Consider the following 27,849-nt stretch of genomic DNA (forward strand, 5'->3'; position numbering starts at 1 on the left):
TTTGTGCCCCTCCAGCCTTTTCACTAACAAGGCCTGAGGAACTGAAACGTCTCACATCAAAGCCAAAGCACAGCACCGCATTAGCTCCTAAAAAGATAATTAACTCCATCCCAACTCCGCGTCCGGCTGAGACCAGGACAGTCCTCAGCTCTGTTGGACTGAAGTGGGTTGGAGGTGCTGTGGCTGGCCCTAGAACTAAGTTGGAAGGCATGTTTGGCAGCCAGTGTGGAAGGAGGTGGGATCTAGCCATCGCGGTCGTATTATTAAACCCTTCCATGAACTGTGAGAAGGCTACAAGGCAGTGTAGCTGGGTAGAGCCGACGCTGATGAAAGGCTTGTCTCCTGTTGACGTGCAGTTTTGCCCTCTCTGCCAGGCATGACCCTGGGCATTTAATTGGTAATTATTTGGGAGGGTGCCTCTGAGCCGGGGGTCAATGTGTCAGAGTTGTTCAGGTGGGAAGGGATGTCTGGGGGTCTGCGGTCCGATCCTCTGCCCAAAGCAGGGCCAACCCTGGGAGCAGACCAGGCTTTCAGGGCTTTTCTCCAGGCAGGTCTTGAAAACCTCCAAGGAGGGAGCCTGCACAATCTCTCTGGAAAATGTGATCCCACTTCACTTTTCACCTTGAGCATCTTTGTAGTGAAGATCTCTGTATATCCCAACAGAACTCCTAGTGATTCACTTTATGACCACTCTAACACAGTGTACCTGGACTTGGCATGGGAACCGCCAACATGGATGCTTGACAGAGACCGCAGATGGATACAAGCTATGCCTTGAAATTTGAGTTTTGTTCCTTGTGAGGAGCACAGTGCTGGCAAACAAGTAGACAGAAATATAGTTGTATGAGGTATTGTGTCGTGGCAGTGAATGAGGAGAGTATAAATAGAAAAAGTAGAAGGAACAGCATATACTTTCTGAAAAAAGTGTGGTTATCTTTCAATTAAATAACTCGATGTGAGTTTTTAAAAGGGGAAAAGACTTCTAAAGTAGCTAGAACAAGTTAATGGAAAGGGAGAAAAGGGAAAAGCACTGAGACATAAAAGAGAGAGCCATATCTCCTTAAGTCTCTGTGTGACTGCTGGGGGATGGCAAGTCCAGTTGTGCCAGCCCTGTCTGCCAGCTGCAGCATTTGCATCCTTCAGGCATCCTGTGAAAGTCAGTGGTGGTAGCCCTCTGGGCAGAACCTGAAATCAAGATCTCTGCTCATGTTGGAAGGTTTTGGGTCAGGCTGTGAGTGAGGGGTGTCAGCTGGGGTCTCCCAGGAGGGAGCTATTAACTGAAAGGCGTGATTGCTGTATCATGCTGTGGTCCAGGGAGGTTGAAACCAGGTCGGTGTTTCTTTTCATTGAGTTGATATCGAGGGGAATTTTTTTACCACTTGGCTGTAAAGATTTGAAAAAAAGAGAAGAAATAAATTGGATCTTGTTTTCTAAAATCGAGAACACGTGCAGTCAACCAGCATCTTTTATTTTTATGCAGCATGTCTAGAATAGATGCAGGTCTGCCTGCTTCCTGAACGTGCATCCGGCAGAAATGAATAGCAGCGGTTTACGCTTCTGTACAGTTTCTTTCTGCGAGGGTCTCCGAGTATTTCATGGGGAGGACCAGCCAATGGGAAACTGGGCCTCCAGCTTGGATCTGGCCGGTGGTCCAATCTGCATCATGGCCGGTGGTGGGAAGGTGGCGTGAGGACTTGTGGCAAGACCTTTCTGAGCCAGTCTCGTTCCCAAAGCCTGCTTTGGGATGTGCAGGCAACTGTGCAACAGCATCCTTGATTTCACTGCACACTTTTGTGGAGAGCTCAGAGAAGCAGAGTGTGTCCATCTGCCTCCATGACTCTTTGTTCTCCTGCCCATCCTGTTGGCCAGATTGCTCCCTTCCCTGACTTGCCTCTCCCGCTGCTTGACAGTGAGCTGTTGAGAAAGTGACTCTGCTTTGGATGTGCCAGTCACCCCAGCACCACCAGGGTGGAGGTGGCAGTGACAAGAAGGCTGTGTGTGCGGATGGCATTGAGGCTGCTGTGGTCTTCACCTTCATTAAAAAGCTCGGTGTGGGAGGGAGGGAGCAAGGACACTTGTGGTAGCCTGCTTGCTCTGGTGAAAGGTGAGAGCTGGATGCATAGGGGAGCACTGCCTGGACAGAATTACTGGGAGGGTGCTTTCTGTTGTGCTGGCAGAGTTAGCAGACATTTATAGTTCACGCTTGAAAGCTGCATGCTGTTTGCTAAGTCTGGAAAGGAGCAGTTACTCCGACTTGTTTCCTTTGGATCTGCTGGGGTAGAGGGAATTTTCTCCCCCAGTTCCTGCCTCCAGCATGTGAGGAGCCCACAGGGTCTCACCTGCTCGTGCTTGCAGTCAGCCTTTCTCCACCCAACAGGCAGGCAAGTGCTGGAGGGAGCAGGCAGCGCTCCCTCCGGCTCTGGGGAAGGGACGCAGAGCCATGGGCTACAGGCTCTACAGGCAGGGTGGGAGGGATGGATGGGGGTGTGGGGTCTGCCTGCGGCCGGTGCAGTCTCTGCCACCTGGCCTCCCCCAGCTCTGTGGCTGTCAATAGGTTTCTTTGTGAGCTGTGGAAAGATGCCTCTTCTTGGGAAGAGCCTGGGGAGACTGAACCACCGAACAAACTTTGGGCTTTGGTACGTCATCTGTCACACTCCTCCTGAGAGCAAGGGAAGAGGCTGAGTCTTGGGCTCATGCTGGCGTAAGCTGGAATTTATCCCTAGAGTGAAAGGAGTTGTGCTCATTCCAGGTAAGGTGGGGTCAGCTGCTCAGTCAGCCCTGAATTCAGCCCCTGAATTCGTGCCTGCGGGTGCATTTCATGCTGGTAGCAAGGAACTGCAGAATGCAGCCTGAGCCAGTGCATGGAGATGCGTGGGGCTGGGATGGTAACTCCAGAGTTCCTGCTGGTGGCCCGAGCAGAGGTCTGGGAGAGAGAAGCAGCATGGCTCATGGTCTGATGGTATAGGAGATGTAACCAGCAGGCTCCCAGTTCCCTCTTCCTTTTTCATGTCCCATGCCTGTGCTTGGGCAGCCATGTGCTTGGCCAGGGCAGGAGACCCATCTGCCCAAATTCTGCCTTATTTTTTTCCAGCAGGGCCAGTTTTCATCCCAAGCTGTCTGTGAACCAGCAAGCCACTGGCCTGCCACAGGCACCAATACATGTGCCAGGTTGGGAGCACATGGCTGTAGCGTGAAGTCTCTCCTTAAGGCAGCGGCACGGACTTTGGTAGGTTCAAGCCAACTGTGCCGCTGTGCTTTTTTTGGTACCGTTGGGCTTAATGCTAGGGACAGGTATCTTCTGTCTTCTCACTGTTGGTGTAAGAACATAGATGGCAGGTCAGGTGCTCTGGCTAACTTAACACAAGCGTGTTTTGAGTCAGGTTCTCACCCTGGGTCATCAGGCTCTGCCTTAATCAGGTGTTAGTGACAGGGGACCACAGCATCAGTTGTAATCCTGCCTCTGCTCAAGGACTGTGGCCAGAAGCAAACCACTCAGTCTCCACTTGGCTGTGCAGAAGATGGGGATAATACTTGCCTCACAGGGGTGCTGTGAAAGTTAATTTGCTAATTATTTATAAAGCACATTGGAGCGCTGCTTCAGTTCTACACAGTGTTATGGTAACATCTAATTAGTAATTCCTTGTGATGCTTCATTTTCTTTCTGCTATAAATATTGACCTAATATAGGGACAACTGTGCCTGTGCTAGTCATCTCAGTGACTCAGAGGGAATAAGCAAGCTGGATCTGGTTTGTAAATGGTCTCTTTTCCCCCTCTTCCTCCTATGCCAACATAAAAACAATGTCCTCTTTGGTGACCTGCTGCCTGGCCAGTGTGCATTGGTGGGTTTCTGCTTGGGGAGAAGTCATCCCTTGAATGGAAATGTCAGCTCTCCAGCAACCTACTTGCTTTTCCTGGGCTTTCCCATCCTTCCCTAGCCTCGCAGCTCTGGGACTTTCTTGCTAGGCTGTGATGCAGGCAAGTGATGATGGAAGGGAAAGGAGGAGCTGCCATGGGAAGATCTCTGCCCTCCCTTTCAGTGGGATCTGGACCAAGAGCTGGGGTAACAGGATGCACGATTTTCTCTTCTTCTCTAAGCTTTTCTTTCTTACTTTCTTTCTTTGCATGTGTTTGCATCCCATATTGTGCTGCTGTGTGCAAGATCCTGTCTTTGCTTTGGCCAGTGTTCGTAGGAGATTTCATATGGCAGTGTGTTGTTGTTTCTTCTCAAATTAAGTAATGCTTAGAGACCTTTGCTGTTCATCACACTTTGCTGGTTTTACCTGGCTTTGAGTGGCTTTGGGCTCTTTTGAAGGTGTGAATGTCCTGTATATGTTTAATACTTCAATGTGGTGAATCCAGAAGCTTGTGATAGCTATTTTTAGTGTTGAAAAATTTTGACAGCTAATGTAAACCTACGTTATCTGTCATTTGACAACATCATCAGCAGTGTACAGCTTGTCACTCATTTTGAGCTGATTTTTCTGACGAAATTAAAACTATTGGCAGGGATGTGGTGGAAGCATGTCAGAACGCAGCATGAAAATGACAGCAGCTACCACTAGTTTCTTTCAAAGAAATGAGAGGAGGTGTTTGGATTAGAGGTCTTGAATAAAGTGTTCCTCCTCGAGCCTTCTCATTGAAAAAGGAAACAGTCCCTGCTTTGTTAAACTCTGGCTTATCGTTGCACCACACGCAGTGGCAGTGAGCACCAAAGGGGCTCGTGGGTGCTGCTGTGAGGCGTGTGCAACGCAGGTGTCGCAGCGGTACCCACTTCCCCAGTCGGGGGGAGCTGGGTTGGAGCCACTGGACACAGCTGGACAGTGCCAGGCACCCTGTAAAACCATCCTGGTGCTGGGGAGGTGCAGAAGCTCGTGGCCACTTTGGGTACGTGTGTGTGCGCGCTTGCTTGCGTGTGTGTCCGGAAGAGCTTCACCACTGTGGATATTTTTTAGAGGCTAGATGACTAGAAGCAGGCCTCTTCTGCAGACACTAATCCTGTATACACAGAGGTGTGTATTTTACCTGCACACACCTGGACAGTCCCAGTAAAGAGAGAAGGAGTCCTACCTTTGCCTGTGAAGTTACCTGCGCTGAGTGCCTATGAGCAAAGTGCCCATGTATGCGCTGCAAAGCCGGTGCCAGAGCTGCCAGCCACAAGCAGCGCGATACAATGCAAACCTTAAATTTTACCTTGTACTTGCTCCAGAGGTGGTTCATGCCTCTTGTCATTTGTCTTGGTTTTGCAGGGAAGGATGCTGGCTTGTTGCCAGCATCTACTCCCTGTAGCTCATTAGAAACCTTTTTCAACTACCCTTGCAGTGTAACAAGGGGGATCAGTTTTCCCATGAGTTGATATATCTGCTGACCTCTCCAAAGGAAAAAACCAAGCTGTAGTTCATTACCTTACTTTTATAGAGGCTGAAAAGGAACTGTTTGTGGCTGAACAATACCTGCCTTTCACAGCTCCCTTCCTAATCCCAAATAGAAACATGAGGCTGAGAAAATCTTTCTGATAACAGGGAATATGGATACATTCAATGTAGTATAATTTTTCACGGTGTTAACTTTCTTTAATCGTCAGGGGCTGGTTTGCAGATTTTTATGGGACAAAGTGAAGGCAGGCAGAAACATCAGTTTGAGAGGGTGTGGGGCAGAAGTGATTCTGATGGTGGTGTGATGGTTTTCCACCGGTGCCCTCTTGTGAGCTTCTATATCGCAGAGATCCAGTTGGGAGGCTGAGGCTTCAAAAAAAAAAAAAAAATGCAGGCTAAGTTGACTTTCTTCATCAGTTTATCATTAAATATACAATGGCTTGAACCAAATGGTGTCCCCACCTACACAGAAACAACCCTTTGCTTTAGCAATATTTTTGGTCAAAGCCCCTCCTGCCAGATGCGTGAGGCTGCACAGGCACCCGTGTGGGTGTTGCTCCCTGGGCAGGGGGCTACCAGGGTGAAAAGCCAGAGCGTGGCCTGGCAACATCATCCACAGTGATGTGCAGGGACTGGCTCAAACTTCGAAGCTCAGGTCATGTTTGTGGGGCTGCAGTTCAGAGTGTTATGTGGAAAAATGTCACAAAAACATGTGCTGGGGTGGCTGCATGCGCTGCCAGATCGTTGTGTGGTTATGGGGTGTTAGGAGTAGCACCGAAACTGGCATTGGGCATCAGCACCTTGGGTGTTCCCGTGGGGTCCTTTGTGGCAGATGATAAGTGCCTGATGGGCCCTGGGTCATGTCCTGAAACATGCTTGACCAAAGTGGGCAGTAATCACAGTGGCTGGGACCATTAGAAACTCCACCGTGGCTACAAGGACTGGAAGAAAGATCTGAGTGGCTCCAGTTGTCTGGAGGATGGAGACAGGATGCTTCTCCAAGGCCATCTGTTTGCACAGGTGGAAAATAAGACAGATACAATCATGAATTTGTGAAGCACCTTGGCTTTGTAAAGTAAGCCGTAGTTAAAGAGATGCGGTCTGCATAGGCCTGTGCAAGCGCAGCCGATGCTCTTCGTATCTTACCTTGTTGCAGTGCTCGGGGTGAGTCACTGTACTGAAGTGACTCCCGTTTTTCTGCCCAAAGTGATAATCCATTGTTAAAATGATATTAACTCATGTGTGCTAATTAGCAGGTGTGCCAGGGTGTGAGAAGCCTGGGATGTTAATTAGGGTTGATAAATACACCTTTGTGCAGGATACAGACTTGTCTTGTGCCTGATGGGAGTCCCTCTCCCCTCCTTTCACCACGGAGAAGGTGCTGTCCTGCAGCAGACCATGCTCCGCTGGGGAGGACCTTTGTCCTCTGGGCTCTGTGCTGGGGCTCCACATCTCAGTTGGATATTTGGGAAAGTCTGTGGACTCCTTAGAGCAGGGGTCCTCAAACTATGGCCCAACGGGCCGGATACGGCCCCCCAGGGTCCTCAATCCCCCGGTGTTTACAGACCCCCCTGTCTCCCCCGCTGGGGGTCGGGGGGGAAACCAAGCAGCCGCAGATGACGGCCTGCCACTGCATCCGCGCGCCGGCCCCCTGGTTAAAAAGTGTGAGGGGCCCTGGATTAGAGGGTCGCTGGGATTCATCCTGCTGATGCTGGAAGAAAAAGGGGCTTTTCCCAGTGGATTGTCTTTACTCAGCTGAGAAGGGGAGGGTAAAACGTGTGCCCTCATCCAGCCGCAGGGGTTAGCTGATGGCCGCTTCTTCAAGCTACTGGAGGTGACGGCCCCGTCCAGTCACCCAGCTCAGTGGCTGGCCTGGCTGTCTCCGGCCTGTTTTGGGCAGAATATGCTCGGTTGTCTTAAAACAGGTTTTGGTAGGTCTTCGCTAATCACTTAGCGCAGGAGAGCATTAAGATTTATATAAGTTGGCTCGCGCGCCTTCAGAGGAAGCCCACATCAAAAGGCGTGTATCCAAATGCGTCAGCCGAGCCGGGGTGCCGGGCCGGGGCCTGGCGGTGCCTGTTCTCCCACCGCGGGCAGGCGTGAGCTGACAAGCCGCGGCGCTGCCCGGGAGGGCTCCCGGGGAGGCTGTTGTCAGCCGGCCGCTCCGTGCCTGCGCCCAGCGGCCAGGGCCACCTGCTCCCGGCTCCCTGCCCCAGCCAGGCTTCCCTGAAGGCCTGTGGTCTCCTTTCTCAGCAAAGCTTTGGAGGAGGGTGGGCTGGCCAGTGTGTGGCTGGGGAGAAGGCTTCCCTTGCCTCTGCCTCCAGCCCCTCCTGAGAACTGCAGCCACAGCCAGACCGACTAACGCAAGTGCTGTCTCTGCAACAGACCCAGATCTTAGTGATGGCACCTGTAATTCTTCTGTGCATCTCTCTCCATACATCAGTCTTGCTATTTATTCCTTGCTGTTTCGTATTCTGGTGCTATGGGTCGCGACAAGAAGGGGAAGTCACTGCTTTTCTTATTTCCATGTGCACTGATTTAAAACCCACCAGTGGTCAGAGTGACTTCAGACTTGCTGACGTAGGACTTGGTTGGCCAAAACTTTCTGAAAGCAGCAGGAGGGGGGGGTGTGTGTGTGCGTGTGGGGCACACAAAATTCATGTTTTCCTGGGAGCCCTGGCCATGCCAAGGATTTGCTGTAGGTAGCAGCAAACCAGCAGGAAAAGATGCCCCAAACTGCTGTGACAGAACGCACATCAACTTGGTGCTGGTGGCAAAAGGGTGTGCCTCCTTTAGTCCTCTTAAGCTGAAAGATGCTTCAGACAATCACTTGCGATCTGTCATAGTAAGCATTTATGTTCCTCCTTTAGGACTGGAGCATAATTGCTTTGTATCTATGGGAGCTTGTGTGCATGCACACCTGTGTATACATACACATCGGTTTCCGTGTAATGGTGAAGCCATTTTGATGGAAACGATTAAGGGTGGGTGGTGTCAGAGCTCTGAACCCAGCTTTGCCTATCGGGCTGTTCCAATGGGCTGAAGATGGCGAGTGCAGGCTGTGCCTCCGTGAACCTGAACCTGAAGGCAGGTAGCAGCAGCCCCAGTTGCGTTCTGAGTCACTTGTGACTCGCCAAACCTGCTTGCCTGCTTGAGGTTTGCTAATTACTGGTGCTGAAAACTTCTGGAGGAGGTGGTCCGCTCTCCTGGGCTTTCTCCCGTTTGTTTCTGCTGCCTGGCCCACAAATAGGAGCTGTTGGCTTTGGTCATTTGGTGTTTAAATTAATTGATCATTTCAGTACTCTCTGGGTGGTACTTCTGATCCCGACCCTCCTTCAGCCTGTTTCTGCTCCGGTGCTTATGGAGGAGTGCTGGCAGTCACGGGGGGACCTGGTGCTTTCTAAGCATGGGCAGATATATCTGAGACATCTGATGCTGCAAGTACTCAGATGTGAAGTTAAGCCAAACCTGCTGTTTGAAGTGGGCTAAAACTCACTGCTGTATCAGGAAGCTCAGCTTCTGCGCCTGTTTCTGATAATGGAGTGAGTAAGAACGACTGTGCCGCATCAAATTGCTCCTCCAACTATCTTGTCTCTGGCTGGCCCAAAATAGACTAATCTCCTGCCATCTCCTCCAGCGCCTGTAGCACCCAGGTGTGTGGAGCCCCACAGCCTCACTACAGCTCTTTAATCACTGCAGTTGTACAACTATGTGTATAACCCTGGGGGAGAACTGGGCTCCTGCACAGACCTTTTGCCATCTTATTTTTATGCTTTCCTGGTGGTTTTGTCTTTTTCACAATTTGTGGTCATTGCTAGGTCGCAGAGGGCAGAACTGCAAGGATATGGTTATTATTTGATACTCTGTATACATTTTCGAAGCATCACACAGTTGTAAATGTTAATTTGTTAATTAATTTGATTTCTGTTTGTAAAAAATATTTGCTGTGTTGTCTACTTCATTCCGAGAATAGTTTGAGACCTGGTTTTCTTCTCCCCTCTAAATGGTGCAGTCAAGGTGGAGAAAGTTGGGGGCTAAACACAGATGGTTTAAGTTTTGCATTGGTATTTCTTATTTATAGCAACCATTAACCAACCCTCATCTTGAGGATGCTGCTGCTCAAATCCTAATTCAGAGGCAGTTATGTGGAAGTAGTGAATTAAGTAAAACCAGACCTGTGAGTAATTTTTAAATCCCTGTAGTTCCTGATCCTGCAAACACTTCTGCACCTGTGGACAGCTTAGCGGGAGGCCATTGCCTGAGCGTTTTGAATACGTGTCCTCAACAGGAGCACTGTCCAGATACATACTCGGGGAGGAATCCTCTGGGACGTAAGGGAGTTGAGGGCAGTGGCAAAGGCGCAGAGTAGGTCTGAAGATTTTTATTTTATATCTTGCTGGTGAATTGCTCCCTGAAAATGCAGTGAAATGCCAAGGACAATGCAGTTTAGCAACATGAGCAGGGGGACTACGTGGCTGGTTCACGCGTAGTTGATGTGTAAGTCACCTCTGTGGGTTCACTGGGTATTTTAGTTCTTGGCTCCTCTCGCAACACACCAGGCTGGTGAGTTAAAGTCACCCTGGAGGGGTGTCCTTAGGAATTCGGATTTCGGGAGCCAGCGGGGTTGAGTGGCAGCCCGTCTGAAGCCTGCAAAGGGAGGAATTAATCAGGAGAGGGAGGGAGGGAGGGAGGGAGGTATGGCAAAACCCCAAACCTTCAAACACACCCAATTGACCCATCTCATCTTAGCATGAAACTTAACGAGTTACACCCACTCTGAAGCAGAAGGGGAATGAAGCACTGGCACTTCCTCCTTTCTGTTACAGGCAGCTGGGGCTTGGGAAATACAACAGGCAAAGATGTTTGTGCTGTTGATGATGAGCGGTAAGCTACTTCACGAATGACATTAGCTTTTGCTTGTGTTGTGTGTGCTGGGCTGGGGGAATGTGAGCAGCTGAAGCTCAGCTAAAGCTGGGAAAACATGTTTGTGGGGTGTAGTGTCATCGTGTTGTCTAAGACGCTGTGTGTCCAGGAAGCTGTGTAAGGTGCTCCTCTCCTGACTTCTGTCTTTCCCCAGCGTGGATGGAGGTGTTGCTTTCTCCAAGTAGCATTTCACCAGGTCATCAAATGTGGGCTTTTCCAGGGTTTGCGCTGCTTGCAGGTGGCAGAAGCACTTTGGGTTCATTGCAGACGCCGAGAGCTCAGACTGGCTGAATGGGAGCTGGGGACTTAATAGCTAAATTCCCTAAGAGAGAAAATGTAGTATTGTGTTACTTATTAAAGATGCTTCCCTTCTCCGGCTGTCTGGCTTTATTTTCCCTAATTACAGGTTGCCATGCTCTTTAATTGTTGAAAATGAGCCCCGTGAAAGGTTTCAACTTGAATTGAGCTCTGTTAGGTGTTTCTGTGAGGTGGGGAAAGCGGCGGTGTTGTGAAGGGCAAAGCTGCTGCGCTTCCCAGTGAAGGTGGGACAGCTGGATCTGGTGGGCTCTGGCACTTGCTGAAGATCTGATAACACTGCAGAAGCAGGGGCTGGGGGAAGATTTTCCGTATCGAGTTGCTCATTTTTCTCCTAGTTACTTCTGTGATCGCTTACCAAGTTATTTTATATACCGGTTACTATCTTTAAATCTAAATTGCTTAATTCTTGGGTTGGTGACAGGAAATCTGAGTACAGAGCCCAGGCCCTGCAATTACTGTGACTAAGCATTAGGGCTAATAACCAAATGGGCAGTGTTGTCTCCTGGCCCTGCTCTTCTCCCAGCAGCTGGCTGCTGTTGAGAGGCCGGCTCACCATCCTCTCCCAACTCACAGTCTTCAGGGCTGCTGTAGAAATGTTGGATATGGCTTCTGCTTCCTGAGGGGCACGGGCTTGCTTTCCAATGGGCAGGGTTCAGACCTGATTCAGAGCTGCGCTGCAACCCATCAGCCATGAGTAATCCTCCCGTGCAGGGCAAACTATAATGTGTACCTTTTTGGGGGAATTAAGTCACGCTGTAGCTGTTAGAAATGTTAGTGCTTTAATTGTTTCACTTAATGTACCAGAATCCCTTTGTCAAGGCAGCTATTAATTCCTTTGACAGCATTTTCATATTGCGGGAGTGATTTAAATTTTCACATGTGATTAGTGCAGTGGAATGAAGGAAGCAGATTTTGTGGGTGTCGATGGGTTGCGTGTTTTTCCCCAATCCTTTCAGAGTTAAAAGTGCATTACAAAAAAAGTATGGAAAATTGCTGTGTTAATCACAGCAAACAGCTAAGGAATCAAGTGCTGAAGTGTGTCATGCCTGGTTATACTTCCTAGGGGAACTTGCTCTTTAAAGGGTGCATGTCTGTTTTTAAGAGAGTTCCAACTTGTTCTGAGACAGAAACACTTTATTTTTCCAGAATGCCTGTTTTTAAAAAATCTGCCAAACCACAAATTTGCATCATTTAATCATTTGCTTGAGCTTTATGCTTTTGCTCTGGGAAATAGGTAGTACGATTCCTGCGGGCATTGGTGGTGACGAGAAGCATTGATTTTGCACTGTCACAGCAGTGGGAGAAAGCCTTTTAGACATCGGTCTTTGGAGCAGACTCATTTATCTTTAAATGAAGTCACGCATTATGGCTTGAGTTGTAGGTAATGGCTGTTCGAAGATGAACCCTGAGGAAAATATGGATAGTTCCCTGAAGGATTATTAGTGACATGGACGGGCCCAGCATGGGGTCCAGTGAATGCCTGAGCATCCTCCTGCAAGGAGCTGGGACAGGAGGATGGCGGAGCAGAAATGGGAGCTGCCCACTTGGGGCAACAGGTTGTCTTGGGTCTAAAGCATGGCCTCGCCCTGTGTGTGAGGCCCTGTGCCGTATGGCAGCAGCAAGCCCTTTATTGCCTCCCCTTCACTTTGGCTCTGGTTACGTAGCTGGTGCTGGTCTTTTGCCATGCTCTGAGGATTAATAGCACAAAAAAGAAATCAAGGGTCTTTGGTGGGGGGAAAAAGAGGTCACTAGAATAATAGACCGGCTCCTAAACAGTTTATTAAAAAAGAATAATCAAATGCAAAAGTAATGGTGATGTCAAATCTTTAAAAAAATTCGGCAAGAAAGAGGACAGTTCTCTACTGACATGTCTTTCTCAGTATTATTTTGTTAAACTGGCGACTGTGCAATGTGTTCCAGTGAGTTTTATGGCCCAGTAATCCATTGCTGGATGAGGGGAATATATTATTTATAGATTAGAGTGTTTTAACATCCTAGCATGGGGCTGTTTAAGGAGGTCAGAATACAGAGCAGTGGAAATGGGATTAGCCCAGCTGTGCTGCAAACAGTGCAGAAGCAGGGGGAAAAAAAGGGAAGTTATCATGTAGATATTTGTATTTCTATTGTGCCTCGCAAGGCACGGATCACATAAGATTTAGCAGTTTCTAGAACCAGAATGTAGTTTTTATTGGTAGAGACATTACAAATTTTAATTGAATTGTAAACAAACATGAACATCCTTTTCCCCTGGCTCAGCAGGCTTGCTCTCTGCTGCTTGTTTGCTTTCTTGGTGGGACGGTGTTGAAGGACTTGAGAAAGGGGGAACATTTGTGATAACTAACAAACCCTTCTTCCTTCGAGGGGGAAGAGGCTGTGTTGTTCCCATGCATGAAGCCTCAGCTCCATGTGCACATCCCAGAAGTCCAGCCCCATCAGCCAGTGCTGTGGCTGGTGCAGGAGGCTCATGGGCAAATGGGTTGTTAGTTGATTCACTGCAGAGTGCTTTTAATGTAATTGCTTTTTGAGACTTCCAATTATGCTTTCAATAAGAGTTGGAATGCAGTGTTCTCAGGTAACTTAAAAAGCCCTCATAAAACAAAGCAAATAAATGATCCCAGCAGTGGCAGCGGTGTAGCGGGGTGCGCATTAGGCAGTGTGTGTGCCTGGGCGCAGGCAGCCTGAGGTGCCCTGTGTGGCTGCAGTCCTGTGAGGGTCTCTGTGCGCACCCCTTGCCTTGGCTCAAAGGCAGCCCCTGCAGGAGGCTCAGTGGGCTCGCTGCTGCCAGCACCCCCAGCAGTTCCCGCTCTCCCTGTCCGCCTTCGGTGGGCTTCCCAGCAGCGAGGTCTGGGGTGGCAGGTGGAGGTTAGGGCATGGGAGACCAGCGGTGGTTTAGCTCTTGCTTTTTTTCCTCTTGCTTTTTCTAGTATTGTCTAGAGTTGGTCTAGATGATGGGATAAGTAAGAGCTCAGACTCACAGTGATGTTAACGGAGTTAAACAGATCGCCAGTAACTGCAGGAGGTACAGAGCAAACGTGCCATGGTGCAGCTTCACCAGGAGTGGTGTAAGATAAATTGCATTACCTTGCATTGTCATAGGTATACCTGAGGCACAGCTAATGAGCACTGCCTCCGTAAGCTGCCTTGGGCCTGACCACAAATCGCCTTGCATACATACGTACATGCTGCTGTAATGGCACGAGTGTCGTCGGCAAGCGGGGACATTGCAGGAACGGTTTGGGTCATGAAGAGATCGGACATAAGGATTACTTGTGGACATAGGAATGTGTGAGAGTCACGGTAGGTTTAATGAGATAGGAGGGGTGCTGGTGGTCACCCGTGGTGGTGGGAACAGTTGTGTTTGTTTCTGAAAAGGCAGAAACATTTTTTTCTCGTAAAAGTTTCTCTGCATTTCTATTTATATTTTCCTTTCCAAACAATTTGGAACCGGTGGGCATGGTTTCATACGAGTAGTGCAAGAAAAAACCTCACTTGTCGAGGGGTTTTTATATTGGATCAAGCACAGAAACAGCACTTGAATAGCATTGTCCTTATGAAAGTCTTTTTCTGCTTTACTTCCCTCTGTATCAATATTTGCAGTGCTAGTGGTGTTGTCCAGATGCATTTTAGCTTATGGGGACGGCCATAGGGAGCCACACAGCTGCTGGCAGAGTAGGCATGGGCTGGGGGACCACGACAGCTGCCTAGCTGAGGTGAGTGGTTCTGCTGCACTGGCCTCTTGCTTCATGGAGCCAAAGCTTTGTCTGTGTGTTTAGGGAGATTTCTCTTTCCGGTAGTGCTGGAGCTATCAGGGCAGTTGTCCTGGGCGCCAAGGGTGACCCCTCTGGAAATAAGGCTCTCTGAAACAGGCAGCGTAGGGCAACAGCAAGTCATCGCTGCAGATGGAAGAGTCAGGGAGGTCGCCAGACCTTGCCTGCAGGATTTTGTTCGAGGCCAGAAAGCAGTGCTTGGAAGCCTGTAAAATAGCAGAGGTGGGAGGGAAGAAGGAAAGCGTGTAATTTTGCGTTAATACCTGACTCCACCATTTTTGGAGGATGCACAAAGCCCCTCTTTTTGGTCTTTCCGTTCATACACTACGTTGCCGTGCAGCTACTGAAAATATCCTAGCAGCAGTTGAGCTTTTGGTGAGAGGAGGCTTCACAGCTCGTATCAGAAACTGCCGTAGCACTCTAAAAACCTGATGTCGTGACTTTCCCAGGTGTGCAAACAGCCCTCTGTGGTCCTGCAGCCCAGACCCTCTAATCCTCAAGTTGGAGGGAAAACAAATAAGCCTTCTGCTGTCTGCTTCCCAGCTGAAAACTGCTTTGTTATTCATTTGCATTAACCTGGGCGGGGAAGGTGTATTCAGTGTGCTCCAGGCCCTTAGATATTGAAATGGAGACAAAGACTCCCCATTGCGTAAGGCCACCACCGGGAAGGGAGGTGGGAAGCTGCTGGGTGCAGCTGCCTCCCTGCGCCCAGGGGACCAAATCCTGGTCAGGACAGGAGGGATTTTGATCAAGGTCTGGGATGTGCAGGAGGGGGAGTATTTAATGGTTACTACAAACCAAAATTCACTTGAACAGCGCTGCTTGATAGGCAGTTTCTTGCATGTTAACCAGTGTGCCTAGCTGGAACAAGCTAGAAAGATTTTATCAGTTTGCATGGGATTATGCTAAATATTGCCCAAACCCCCCAAATCCAGCATGTCGAAGGACATTAACTGCGTGGTTTAAACTTCCCAACCTGAAATTAGTGAACATGGGTGATCTATCAGAGTTCAAAAAAATGCAGCTGTATGACTGCTGCTTGCCAGCTCCATGCCCACGGCAAGTGTCTGAGAAGCCGATTTTTGGGTTATCTCAGTGATGGGAAAGCTGCGTCTCGATGGTGAAGTCTCGATCTCCAAAGGGATCAGACGTATCCTCGCCCGTGCCCAGGTTCTGCATGAACACTGGCAAGACCTGGAAGCCCCAGAGCAGAGGCTGTGCATCAGCCTGCTTGCTTTGTCCGGTGCTCCTCAGCTGCAGGGAGGCCACTTGCTTCCCTTTGCAAGGCGCTTCCCACCTTGCCTGGTGGGGGGTACCCACGCTTGGGGCCCCTCTGCAGCTGGAGGGATGCTGCGGCCCCCCGCCGAGGGTGCTGGAGGAAACCTGCCAGCCAAGCCCGTGGGACTTGAAGCATTAACTATTCCCAGGTTTCCTGGGGGGGGTGGGGGGTGGATTATGGAGTGATCGCTGCAGGTTTATGCAGTGAATTGAAGTGGTTACTGAAAACCTTTGCCAAACATCTGATGATTTTCACTGTGATGCGTAATACGTGCCAAAGGTTGTTCTGGTTAAAAATGACTAATGTGCTTCTTTTAACAGTAATAAAGGATCCTACCCCCCCCCCCCCCCCCCCCTTTGCACAACTGTAGCCAAGAAAATGCTTTTTTATTTTTTTTTTCCCCTTAAGTGGGAGGAAAGTTGCATTTCTGTTGGCTTTTACGGCATCCCAGAGTGAGTTAGCGAGGCGTTGCTGTGAGAGGTGCGAGCATAGGCAGCAGCAGGCACCAGAAATGCACACAGCCTTGGTGTAAGACTTGACGCAGAATGCAGAAGTCAGTTCAGTTAGAAGCTGCAGATGAAACTTACAACAAAAAAGCCAGCCAGGATTCATTTCCTTGCTGCTTTTATTTTTTTTTTTTTAGCAAATTTATCTTAATGCTTTAGTAACATCTGGATGATTGCTTGGTAATCTTTTTTCTGGGAAGCACTATTTTTCTGTGTGTACTTTGTTGAGGAATGATAAATCACTGTAATTTACCAGCCTGTTTTTTTAAAATGTGGGAAGTCATACTACTTGATATGTTCCTTCAAGCTGTCATTCCTGCAGGCATATGAATGAATGCATGATATTTCAGCTTCTGTTTACTGTTTAAAATAGGTGTTTATGCTTGACGAGGTTACCTGAGCATACCTCCAAGTTTGGAATTTATGGGGGGGTGGCAGTGTTAAAGGGAAATTAAAAGGAATGGGAGATTTTTGAGGAGGAAGTAGGTGCAGTCTGTTGTTTTGGGCCACCTGGACTTGGCAAATCTTTATAAATATCCAGACCTCCACGAAGACTTCGGACCCATTGGCAGCGTCCCTGGGAGCCGTTTGTTGTTCCTTGCCGGAGTGGCCAGCATCACGGACTCTCCCCTCTGGCCGGGGGACAGTCAGTGCCTCTCTGCTGAAATGTGGCCTCCAGCCTTTTTGCAGCAGGGGAATGAAGCCAGAGGAGGGCAAAGTTGCACATCTGCACATAGGTACTCAAACAGCTGGAGTCTGTATTTTGAAATAACATTAAGTAATGGAGGAATGAACAGAACATGGCTGTCCAGGAGCATGAGAAAACTGCAGTACCTACCACAGTCAGCTTTTGATTTATGCTTCTGGGCAAGTGAAAAGAAAGAAATCAAGGCTTTTTTGAGAGCATGGCTTTGAGAGTAAAAACGTCTGCAGGGCTGGAGCTGTGTCTTTGGGAGAAGGGGGCAGGATTATTTGGAAACAGAGGCTTCGGGGCAGGTCTAATTGCAGCCTTGTTTGGGCTCATGGGGCTTCACAGGTAACGAAGAAGCCTCATGTTTCCGAGGACCTTACAGCTGTCTTTGTTGGGATCTCCTTTACCAGGGAGAAGTGTTTGGTAAGGGAGCAGGGAGAAGCTGGCAGTGAACACTGTGGGGAAGGGCAAGGATTTGGGACAGGATGGGCCTGGAGGAGAGGCAGAGATAGGGGTTGGTCTCTCCGAATTGAACGAATTGGCCAACACTGCAGCGGCTGGAGTCTCACTGGATGTGCATTGGTTAGTCCTCCTGGAAAACAGGAGGCTGAGCCACTTTATGGCTGCCAAAAACTTGGTCTCTGTTGTCGAATGGTGTGCGCTGGTTCCACCAAAGTACTAGGTGGCACATAAAATGGGAGGTGGGCCTGCCCTGTTGCACGAGGCATGGTATAGCTTCCCCCATTAGCACCAAATAAATGACAATGAAATGCTTGACAAGCCTGAGTCTGCGATGATAGGGCAAACAGCTACAGCTTTGTGTGAACTCCTGGACCAAGGCTCACCTATCCTTGTGAAACTGTAAGGCAGCTGGGATCTCCGGTTTCAGTCCGCGCTGGAGCTTTCAGATGCAACTGCAGTATAAATACAGCAGGGTCTACCATGAGCTCTCAGGAGGCGGTGAGGGTGGATGGTGCCTCAGAAGAAACGCATTTCCAGAGAACATGCCCCTTGTGTGTATAAAACACAGATGTAACGACTTGCAAACGTATAGGAAGTATGTCAGTGGAGTATGCTTTTTTTTGCATAATTCAGCAACATAGAACTTCAGAGGAATGCATCTTGCAAAGTAAACAGTGAAGCACTCTAATGCATGTTTGTTTGGTGCCAAGTACAAATGTGCAGGGGAAAAAACGTTGAAGTCCTTGAAGGTTAATTGAAGGAGTCCAGTAAAACCACAGCTCCCAGACAGCGAGTGGTCAGACAAACTTGCAACTAAACCTATTAAGAGAAAAAAATAACATCCTATATACTACGACGTGCAGAGCGATAGAGACGGCATGATGATAAAAAGCTGAGGACATTGCAGTATATGGTTGACTTAGAGTAGCGAAGAGCTTTGAAGTTGCTATCCAGGCATGGCATCTTACTCCTCGGAGTCCGGCTTTCCTCTGGAGATGCCAGTGGAGGCTGTTGTTAGCTCAAGGGTTGGGGGGGTTGCTTTCCAGCTGTAGTGGTTTTTTGGGGAGGTAGAGCCTTGTGCTCGTGAGACAAGCACGTAACACTAACTTAAATGTACTAAGTGAGGTTATGCAAGTAAACCTTCTGGTTCCTGATCTACATTCAGGGCTTTGCTGGATTACTTTTCCCCACCAAAAACTTAGCTTTTGACTTGGTTTCAGTGTTGATTTTCTGAAGAGATGAAAGGGAGCTGCCTCTAGCAGGGAGTGTAGTCTGGTGGTTGGAGTAGGAGATCGGTTCCTGCCACCGACGATGTGCCCACAGTTCAGGGGTGGTTTCTTGGTGCCTTAGTGCATCTGTAAAGGAAAATGGTTACTGACACAGATTTTGTGGGTTAAGGAACATTTTAAAAAGTTTTTCTGATACTTACTGAAAATAGTTTGCACATTTCCAGTGCATTTTACCCTAGGTTGTTTTAGCCTAGAGCTGTTGTCTACAAGAGGAACAAGATGTTTGAGGAATCGCCTATGGTGTCAGTGCTGGGTTCATTTCCAGGACGTGGACCTGCCTGCCAGCCGCTGTGAATATGTGCACCCTTGCACTGAGATGGGGTCCTAGTCTGAGATCCAGAGTTTTTAGGGGGTGTGGGGGGGTGGGGCTGGATCCTGCTTACCACCAGAGCCTGCTCGAGCTTTGCCATGCTCATCTCAAGCTTGCAGGTTGATCGTCCTGTTTTTGAAATGGTTCTCTAGCCTGTGTTGCCTGAGATGGCACAGTGGGTTTAGGAGAGGCACGGCTGGCCATCCTTATCTTGCCTGTAATTTTCACAAGATTACAGGTGAGCTAGAGATAGCCAGCTTTTAAAGAGCAATCCTGAACCTGCTCATCAGAGTGTACATCTCACTTCAAGCTTACCAAGACCAGCCAGCTGCAGAGAGCTATTTCTGTACAGGAATCCCTTTAAAGTTTAAGCACCTTTTTGCTCATTGAACCCCAAAATGAGTCACTCAAGGGAGTACCATCAGATTTTCGAAATCTCTGCCTACCTGTTGCTTCCACTAACTTCTCCGTAACATGCTTTGGTCCTAGGTTAGTCAGAGAGAGAAGTAAAACAAACCCAGCAGAGGACAGGTTTTGGCCACATTTAATACCAATGAGAAGGAATTAAGGATTAAAGCATTTTCAGCAGGTATTTAAAGTTACACTTTTATGAAGTTCTCTTAAAAAAAGGTGTATTTCAATATGGGAAGATAAAAGCTTTTAGAAGGTTTTATTCCTCCCAGAGCTACTGATTCATTCTCTAAATGGCAATAAAATTTCTTGCCTGGCTGCTATGTACAGAAAGACGTTAGTCACATCGTAATGTTACTCAGAACTTGGTGCAGAAGGGAGAGACAGCAACTTCACGCCTTCCTGGCAGCACTTGCTTTTCACTACCCTTTTTGCACCAGACGGTACTTGTTGCCATGGGTTTTTTAGAAAAATTCTCCAGAGTTCTCAGAAATTAATACATTTGTGCAGAGGCCTGTTCAACCTCTCTGCTTGCCTGCTTTCCCAGCTCCCTGCTGGAAAAGCTGGGAGGGTTGGCATGAGCGAGCCAGCGGGTGCTCAGGGCTGGACCACCCCACTGCTCCTGGAGCTTGGTGAGGCTCCCAGCCCCTGGAGCTCTCGAGAGGCAGAGATTTGGGATGCTGGCAAATAAAAATAATTTTTTTACTGCTAAAGCTGGACCAAATTTCACGTTTAGAGTCTCCGTTAGTAAAATTGACGGAGCAATAAGAGGATTATCTTTGTCTGACCTCTCTTTTTAGACCTAATAGATGAACGCCGGAGGCCTGGGGTTCATATCCCACCATGCCTGACCTAAAATTTATTGCAATATTATCACAGAGTAATTGAGTGGGTCCTACAAGCCTGTATCAGACTAATTCTGGTCATGTCTTAAGGAGATGCATATGATTTCTTTAACTTCATTTTAGAGAGACCTTTTATGGGAAGCAAAATGACATTGTGTTTTTTGATACTCTGATGAAATTATGTGGTGTTGAGCTCAGTCCTTTCTGTCTAACTAGATATCTGTCACTACCATGTCACCTGCTTGAGCACCTCGCCTATATAAATGGATTTATTCTGACTTTATTTCAGTGATTGAGGAAAGTAATTTCTCCATCTGTAAAACGAGATTTGAGATGCAGGGAGATTTAAGATATTTGTGAATCTGTGGAATTAAGTTTGACAGTGGAGCCCTGTTGTAGTACCTTTGCTATAAGATACAGCCTTTGCTTAAGCTTCACAGCTAAATAAACTGATAAACCTGTCAGAGAGCCTAGGTGCAGCACACTGAAATTCTTGGCTTGCAATTGATCAGAATTCTCTAGAATTTAAAAACTTAGAAAAAAGGGGTCCTCAGCTTTAAAGGCACATGCCCTTCTTTGAAAAACATCCCCCATGTGTCTGATCTGACTGTTCTAAAACGTTTTGGAATAGGTGAAAATAAGCGATGGTGCTAAGTGTGAAGAAAACAACAGAAACATTAACATGCCTGATGTAAGTACTGCAGGTTATTTCACCAGGCTAATAACAGAAAATAGGTCTACCTGATGGGACAGCATTGTATAACACTGAATTTATTCAGCAGTATGTGATCTGAAATGCTACCGGTTAGCATTAGGTGTTTCACTGTAAATCGTGGATTTGAGGACTCAGGCTTTCTGACTGATTCTGGCTGAATGTGATTAACTCAATAGCTACACTTGAAAGCTGTTATTTTATTTTCATTATGGCATTGTAATAGTGCACAGAGGATTAAACAGAAATGTACATTAAGAGACTGAATTCTAAGAGCATGAGGCATACAGATCATGTGCCTGGGCTGGGTTATCATGATTTCTTATAGAAATTGAGTGGGGTTTTTTTCACTAAGTGACCATTTATGCTTCCAGCTTCTCACAGACCAGTGCAGACAGCCATTTGCTTTAGGCTGTCATCAGAGATGCGTATGCATATGGGACTGTGCTGTTGGAGCTGGGCAGCCAACTCCTGAAGTTGTGAGGATGCTCAGAGGGCTGAGCCAGTCCTGTGTCCCTCTGGAAGTGCCTGAGGGTCCATAGACTCCCCAGATGAGAGTTTTCCTGCTTATAGTGAGGTTTCGCTGGCCTCCTTCAGCAACGTCAGTTTTAGTGGTAGCAAGAACACCAGTGGAGCTGATTTTCCTATGCAAAGGGTATTTAGCGGCAGCAGCAGAGGTCATTAATACCACCACATCGGTGTCTCTGCAGAATGGTTGTAAGAACTGACTTTTTTGTTTTGCTGCCAAAAAGTTGTACGGAGACCAGAGTTTAGGTTTCTTCATGCCTCTATCCTTCCCCTTACCTGAGAAGAGTTTGGGGTGCGCACTGGATTAGCCACAGGGCCATAGGATAGCTGGGGCATCAGCTGTGCATTGAGCACTTGTTCCTGAATGCGCAGGAGAAAAGGTAGCTAAGGGTGTTGTCTTCTGTAATAACAAATTAAACTGGGCACTGAGTCACTGACTGCCCGCAGCCGTCCGTACCGGTCCTCTGTTGGGAGTTACCGCCCTTGCAGCAGAGATGGTGAAATACAGCGTTAAGCCATGCGGCTCAGCCTGTATTCCCAAGTTAAAATCAGAGCAGTGCACTTGGGTACAGCCATGGGAATGGTTTTAGCCACCGCACCCTAACCAGCCTACCTGTTGATAGTTATGATCCCTTGCTAATACGTGAAAATGCTAAGACAATGCAATGAAATCACAAAACATAAGAGGAGAAAGGAGTAAATACAGCATTATTTGAATTTTATACTAATAAAAATTGATATTTTTAGGGTTTTGAATTTCACTTGAATGATGTGATGAAGTTCTTTTAGATGTTCTTAATGGAGCTAGCCACTACAGTGTTTTTCTTTGCAGCAGGGTAATCCATAAAGCTGTACCAGATTTTTCTTCCAAGGCCTGTAGGTTATTCTTTTAATTAAAAATGCAGTAAATGTAAGTGCTTTTTTAAGTAAGAGAGTGTCGAAAATATTCTAAATACAACTCTTTGTTAGTCCAATGTACGACCATTTTAATTTAAAATCAACAAATGTTTCAGCTGGGTTTCCATAACAATTATTAGTTTTTAATTATTCCTGCCGTTTTCCCTGATTAAAATAGAATTATTATACTTCTAATTCTAAATCTAATTCTGTTTACCGACTTGGCATGTAGAATTGCTTCTCAGCTTCTTTCATGAAAGGCACTGTAATCTTGGAAAAGCTGGATGGCTGTTGCATCGATGTTTCTTCATCTAGATTGATTTGGAAAATACTGGTAGAATTTTGAGCTTTTACTTAATGCTGGTCTAACTAACAACACGTTAAAGTATTCAAGCCTGAAGCTGAAGCATCAAGTTAGTTTGTGTGACATCAGTCACAACTTCGTGGTCAATCTAGTCCAGGATGTCATTTTTGGTATCATGTCAGCTAAATTAAAATTTATGGTTAGCTGTCATGATATTGGATGTGATTTAGCCTGATTTATTCTTCTCTATATGCAAATTCAAACCCATTCCAGTGTGCACTTCCATGCAGTGGCTTTCAATATCTTTTGGTTCCTAAAAACTGTTCCAGCAGAGGCGTGTACCCCTTGGGAGGAGTCAGTGGGCAGCATGCTGTGTACTGTAGCAGCTGTGGCTGTGCTTTCCCTGTCCCCTGGATTCCCGTGGGCTGCTGCAGAGACCACAGCTCGAAACCCACCGGACAGGCTGCCGAGGCGTTTGAACATGCGGGCTTGAGTTACCACTCCTGTGCCATGGCCTGGGCTGGCTTTAGTGTTTCAAGTTGTCACCTGCATACCTTCAGGTAGCGCAAGAATGGTCCTTGAGAATTATATCCTTTCTGTAGGATTTTATCAACATGTTACACTTGGCACAGCAAAGGAATCAATGAAGTTAACGTTTTGGTTTTTTATTTTTATGGTAGTACTAAAGAACTGTGTTCGCTGTTGTTCAGTTTTGTTATTTAATGCTTGCCTTAAATACAGGCTAAGTTAGACAATATGTACAGTGGGACATCTTATCTGTTCACACCATGTGGCATTCTTCTGAATATTTCCCTCAAACTCCCTTAATGAATTAATTGGGCAAAATCACCCAGAGCAGACAAAAAATTGCTTCATTTTGATGGTTCATGTCTTAAGTGATGTACACTGCAAGAAAATGTCTAAGTAGCGTTCTTATGGGATCAACAATTCATAATTCAATTTAGTCTGAAGTCACTGGCTGACAGGTTAAACTGAGAGCTGTCCTTATGTCTCCATTAATCTTCATCTGAAAGCTCCCTGGAAAAAATGCCAGCCTGGGGATGGCTTCGTTGCCGATAGGTGTGTTAGCAATCCTTGCTTTGCATTGATCTGCTCTTCAAGCCGCTCGCTTGAATTATGGGTTAATTCTGTCTGGAATTCTGCATAATTTTTTAATCTTGTTTCTTTTAATAAAGTCTCTTGTCAGGGTGGTATCTGAAATAATGACCTTGATGTAGTACTGCGGGACAATAGTTAACTTCAGTTACGTGAGTGTTCATATAAATAATATCCCTTGAGTCTGGTGGGAGACAATTTCCATTACAGCAGTTCTGGGCTTTGCTCAGGTCTCCTATTTTAGCATTTAAACATCTTCCTTGTTAGTGGACATAGGATTTCTACAGGGGAAAAGAAGCTGGATTCTGGAAATATTGCATAAACAAATTATTTGGCAAGCAGGATGCTGCTGGGCTTTCCCTGCTTGTTAAAAGTTCCAGTAAAAAAAGTCTCCTGATGATACAGAAATATCCCAGAATATGGGCTTGGTCATAAGACACAGGGAGCCAAAGCAGGGCCGTGCCTTTTCCCTTTGAAGCACCATCCTGCCTATGTTTGCACTTTCTGCATTTTTCATGATGTATTGACAAAGATATGTTGGGCTAAGTTTCCTGAAAACAAAGGGGTGAATGAATAAAGTCTTTTTCTCTTTTATTCCTGAAACTGGTTATTGGCCCTTTTTTTTTTTTTTTTTCCCATAAGCCTGTTAGGTTAGGCTTTAAAAAAAAAACCCAAACCCCAAACAATACAGTAAACCCCAGAGCGCCGGAGCAGGTGTTGCACACTTGTTAAGACAAGTATGGGACTCGCTTCCTCTTCGAAACACGGCTGGATGTCAGGCTTTAAGGAGGAAGATCAAAATGGAACTATTGAACATAAACTTAACAAGGTCGGCCCTGTGCCCTAAAGTTGCGTACTTACGTGCGGTGTTGTAAGAAGAGCAGGTTATTAACCTTGCTGAGCTCCCACGAGCACATACAAATCCCCGCACAAAACCTTCCTAGAGTTTTCCCGGCCTTTTTGCTCATTAGGAAGATTAACTGCAATCCCTTTCTTTTCCCCTTGCATTCCGATATTCCAGATCTGGTTAGCTGCCTTATGGACTGGGGTTTTCTCAGTGCTTTGTGCCTTGAATTAAGCGCCAGCTTTTATGAATGGCTCCACGAGATGCACTTGTATTACTCGGCAGAGTTGGCATGGCTTTCTACCTGCCCACAACTAAATGATTCTTGTGAAGATTTTTCCCTGCCAGCGTTACACAACTCCGTGTTGCAGTATTGGTTAAAGCCATTCAGGTAGCCTTTTTTTTGGCATATCAGAGATGCTAAGAAAAGGTTGCAGCACATTAAGTGCATGCTTCCACGGGGCGCCCCAAGAGTTGTTTGACTGTAAGTGTGAACCCAGCAGCCTGGGATGCACGTGGATGCAGGTTTGGCCAGAGCTTCCTGCATCTTCTGTGTAAACAAACTTTTTTTTTTTTTTTTTAAATTTCATTTCCATGTTCAGATTTCACCTGGGGCATTTTTCCTTGTTGATGTGGAAGCTGTCAGCAGACACCTCCACCTAATTTGTCAGTGGGGCTGGTGGAAGCTGTTTCCCTTGAAAAGTTCAGGGTGCCCATTGTGTAGAATGTTTTGCAGTCACGCTGTGCTGGGTAAAGTACATGGCAGGGCAGACTTTGCAAGCTGAAGCGGAAAGGTACCCTGCAAAGGCCATTATCCATTCCTTTACATGGTTGGTTGTTTTGGTTTTTTTAAGAGGCAGAGAATACATTCAGGCATGTTAAAACCTGCATGAGAAGTGATAGCGGAGTGCCTCCCTCCTTTCCCACAGCTGGGTGTAGATAAGGTGCACCAAACCATGTGTCTGGCTTCTTTTGTTTGCAGCCCTCTCCCACAGGGGCTGCTGCACAGCCTCTGCTTTGAGATGGAGAGGGGCAAGGTGGGCGAGGGGCAGTTTGCTTCCTTTCCTCCAGCTGTGGCACACAAGCAGAACTGGTACCCATGGGCAACACCAGTGCCCGTCCCTGTCCCCGTCCTGGGGGTCATCCCCCACTCACCACACTGCTTGCTGCTGAGCCCTAAATCGCTGGGCCGGTGGTGCATGGAGCCCTTTCCCTGCCCTGCCACCCCGTCCCAGGGAATGAGGTCTGCACCAAAAGCCACCTTCTTCCCGCTGTTCCTCCATCTGGTCAAATCACTCAGACTTTTCCAGGTAAAGCAGAGCTCATGGTGAATGGGGGTGGTAGAAACTGGCTTCAAACCACATTTCCAGCTGTAATATTTTATTTGTTTCATTTCAAACGCGTTGCAGACACGTCTGGTTTAAATTACTTCTCCCTGCTGTGCTGATAAGTGGTCAGGCTAAACAATATCCCACCTATTAATCAGTGCAGCGGGATTTCGGGTGATGCTTGGAGGAGCGTCACTCTTGTTTTGAACATTAAGTTACTCTTCAAATGTTTTTATCATCTTTAAAAGCTATTTACTGCCTGTGTACATAATTATTAATCAGTAATTAAATGAACCCTGCAAGTTGGTGGATCTGTCTGAAACACTGTGAATAAAGGAAGCCCACCAGGTTTCTGTATCTTTTGTACGTGTAAGCCTCCTGAACAAACGACCTGACAGAAATCCCACAAAAATGTCACAGTTAATGGACTTACTGTTTGCTACACCATATAAGATTACAGAAATAGAGGTGGCTAATTGCAACCTTACAGATGTCACCAGGAGGACGGTGTAGTGGATGCTACAGCCTGTGAGGGCTGAAAGGAGGGGTGATTTTTCTCCAGCCTGCGTTGTCTCTGACTGTCAAAGCAATGAACACTTTTTGCAGAGAAGGAAGAGTGTTTGGTTGCTTTTTGGGTTTCCTGCCTGAACGTAGCTGCTGTGGGAATTTCAGGTATTTAAAAAAACCTGTATATAAGATGTTAAAAAAGGTGTTTTCAAAATGTCAGAATGCTTACTGTGAGTTTCCTTTGAAGGACTTTTTGGTTTTTTTTCCTTAAATGGAAAAGTGAGATGTGCTGCCTTGGGACTGCTACCTGGGGCGATGCTGGGAACTGGCAGCCGGGGAGGGGAGCAGGCGCTGCTGCCTTTGCTTCATCCTCCTCCTCCTCCTCACTAAGGCTGTCAGGTCTCCTGGGGCAGAGCAAGGAGAAGGGGAGGAGGAGGAGGAGAAAGGAGGAGGAGAAGGAGCCTTCCCCACAGCCAAACCCTCGTGGGACAACCCCCGAGAGAAGGGCGAGTGGTGCTGGCTTTAGAAGCTCACACACAGCCCAGCTGGTGGGGGGACTGTGGGCCAGAAAAGGGTGCCAAAAATGACCACTGAGGAAATGTTTTTTAGAAAAGTCAGAGAAATAGCATCTGGTTTCTCTGTTCTTTGCTCCCTTTTACCTTTTCTTTTTTTGGTGTGAAAGTTATGTGCATGAGGCAAAGAAGAATTTCCTATTGCAATTCAGAAATGGCAGAAGCAGGGCTGAACTTTTTGGGTTTGCGTGCGACACTTCAAACCTGATTACTTCTTTGGGGGCCTGATCCAAAGCCCATTGAATTAATTTGCCACTGATTTCACTAAGGCTTTTGGGCAAAGTGTTTAAGAGAGCTGTTATTTCTGCAGGCGGGAGGCTTGCTGGATCACTCGTGTGGCAGCTTGTTCTGAGTGAGACCGGTATGCATAAGCTCAACAGCTTCCTTTTGAAGAAAAGGATGGTGTCAGCACTGTGGAGGGAGACACTTTTTCTTCCCCTACCAGACCTGACGTTTCTGCCCACCCTTGGCGTAGCCAGAAGCTGGCAGCCTCGCAGACAAGAAGCAATCGGCTGTGGTATCGCAAAAAGGAGAGCATTTGTGTTGCCGAGTGTTGCAACGACCTGAGGCTGCTTGGAGCAGCCCAGGTTTTGCGCAACAGGGACCGACGGAGAAAAGAGTGACTTTACCTTCTTAGGGAGCTGAGAGCAGCCGGGCTGGCTGGCAGAGGAATGAAGGAAAGCATCGCGCTGCTGAGGGCCGGCACAGAAGCGGGGTGCAGCGAAGCCAGAGACCTTTTAACAGCACATCACCAGTGTGGTGCACCAGCGCAGCCTCCTTGCAGTGGTACAAAGCCTTCTTCATGCGGCTGGCGCTTACGCCAGCAAAACAGTGCTTTTGCTGGAAGAGCTTACTCTAAGCTTGTT

At 47.4% G+C, this 27,849-nt stretch overlaps 1 protein-coding gene across 12 annotated transcripts in view; it reads left to right on the forward strand.

Annotated features, from left to right (window-relative positions):
- TIAM1 (TIAM Rac1 associated GEF 1) overlaps nt 1–27,849 on the forward strand; it is a 195,199-nt gene that overhangs the window by 65,246 nt on the left and 102,104 nt on the right. For 4 of the 12 annotated variants that reach the window (XM_056327700.1, XM_056327710.1, XM_056327701.1 and 1 more), the window contains exon 1: nt 10,171–10,258. The exons of 5 other annotated variants lie outside the window; for them this stretch is intronic. In XM_056327700.1, the coding sequence (XP_056183675.1) occupies nt 10,234–10,258 (25 nt within the window). In that variant the 5' untranslated portion in view covers nt 10,171–10,233. Of the gene's footprint in view, nt 1–10,130; nt 10,259–27,849 lie in introns of those variants that run through there. 3 more of the 12 variants (XM_056327707.1, XR_008820079.1, XM_056327708.1) reach the window with 3 other exon arrangements.

The sequence above is a fragment of the Falco biarmicus genome, chromosome 2 (assembly GCF_023638135.1).
Source record: "Falco biarmicus isolate bFalBia1 chromosome 2, bFalBia1.pri, whole genome shotgun sequence".
In the NCBI taxonomy this organism is placed as follows: Eukaryota; Metazoa; Chordata; class Aves; order Falconiformes; family Falconidae; genus Falco; species Falco biarmicus.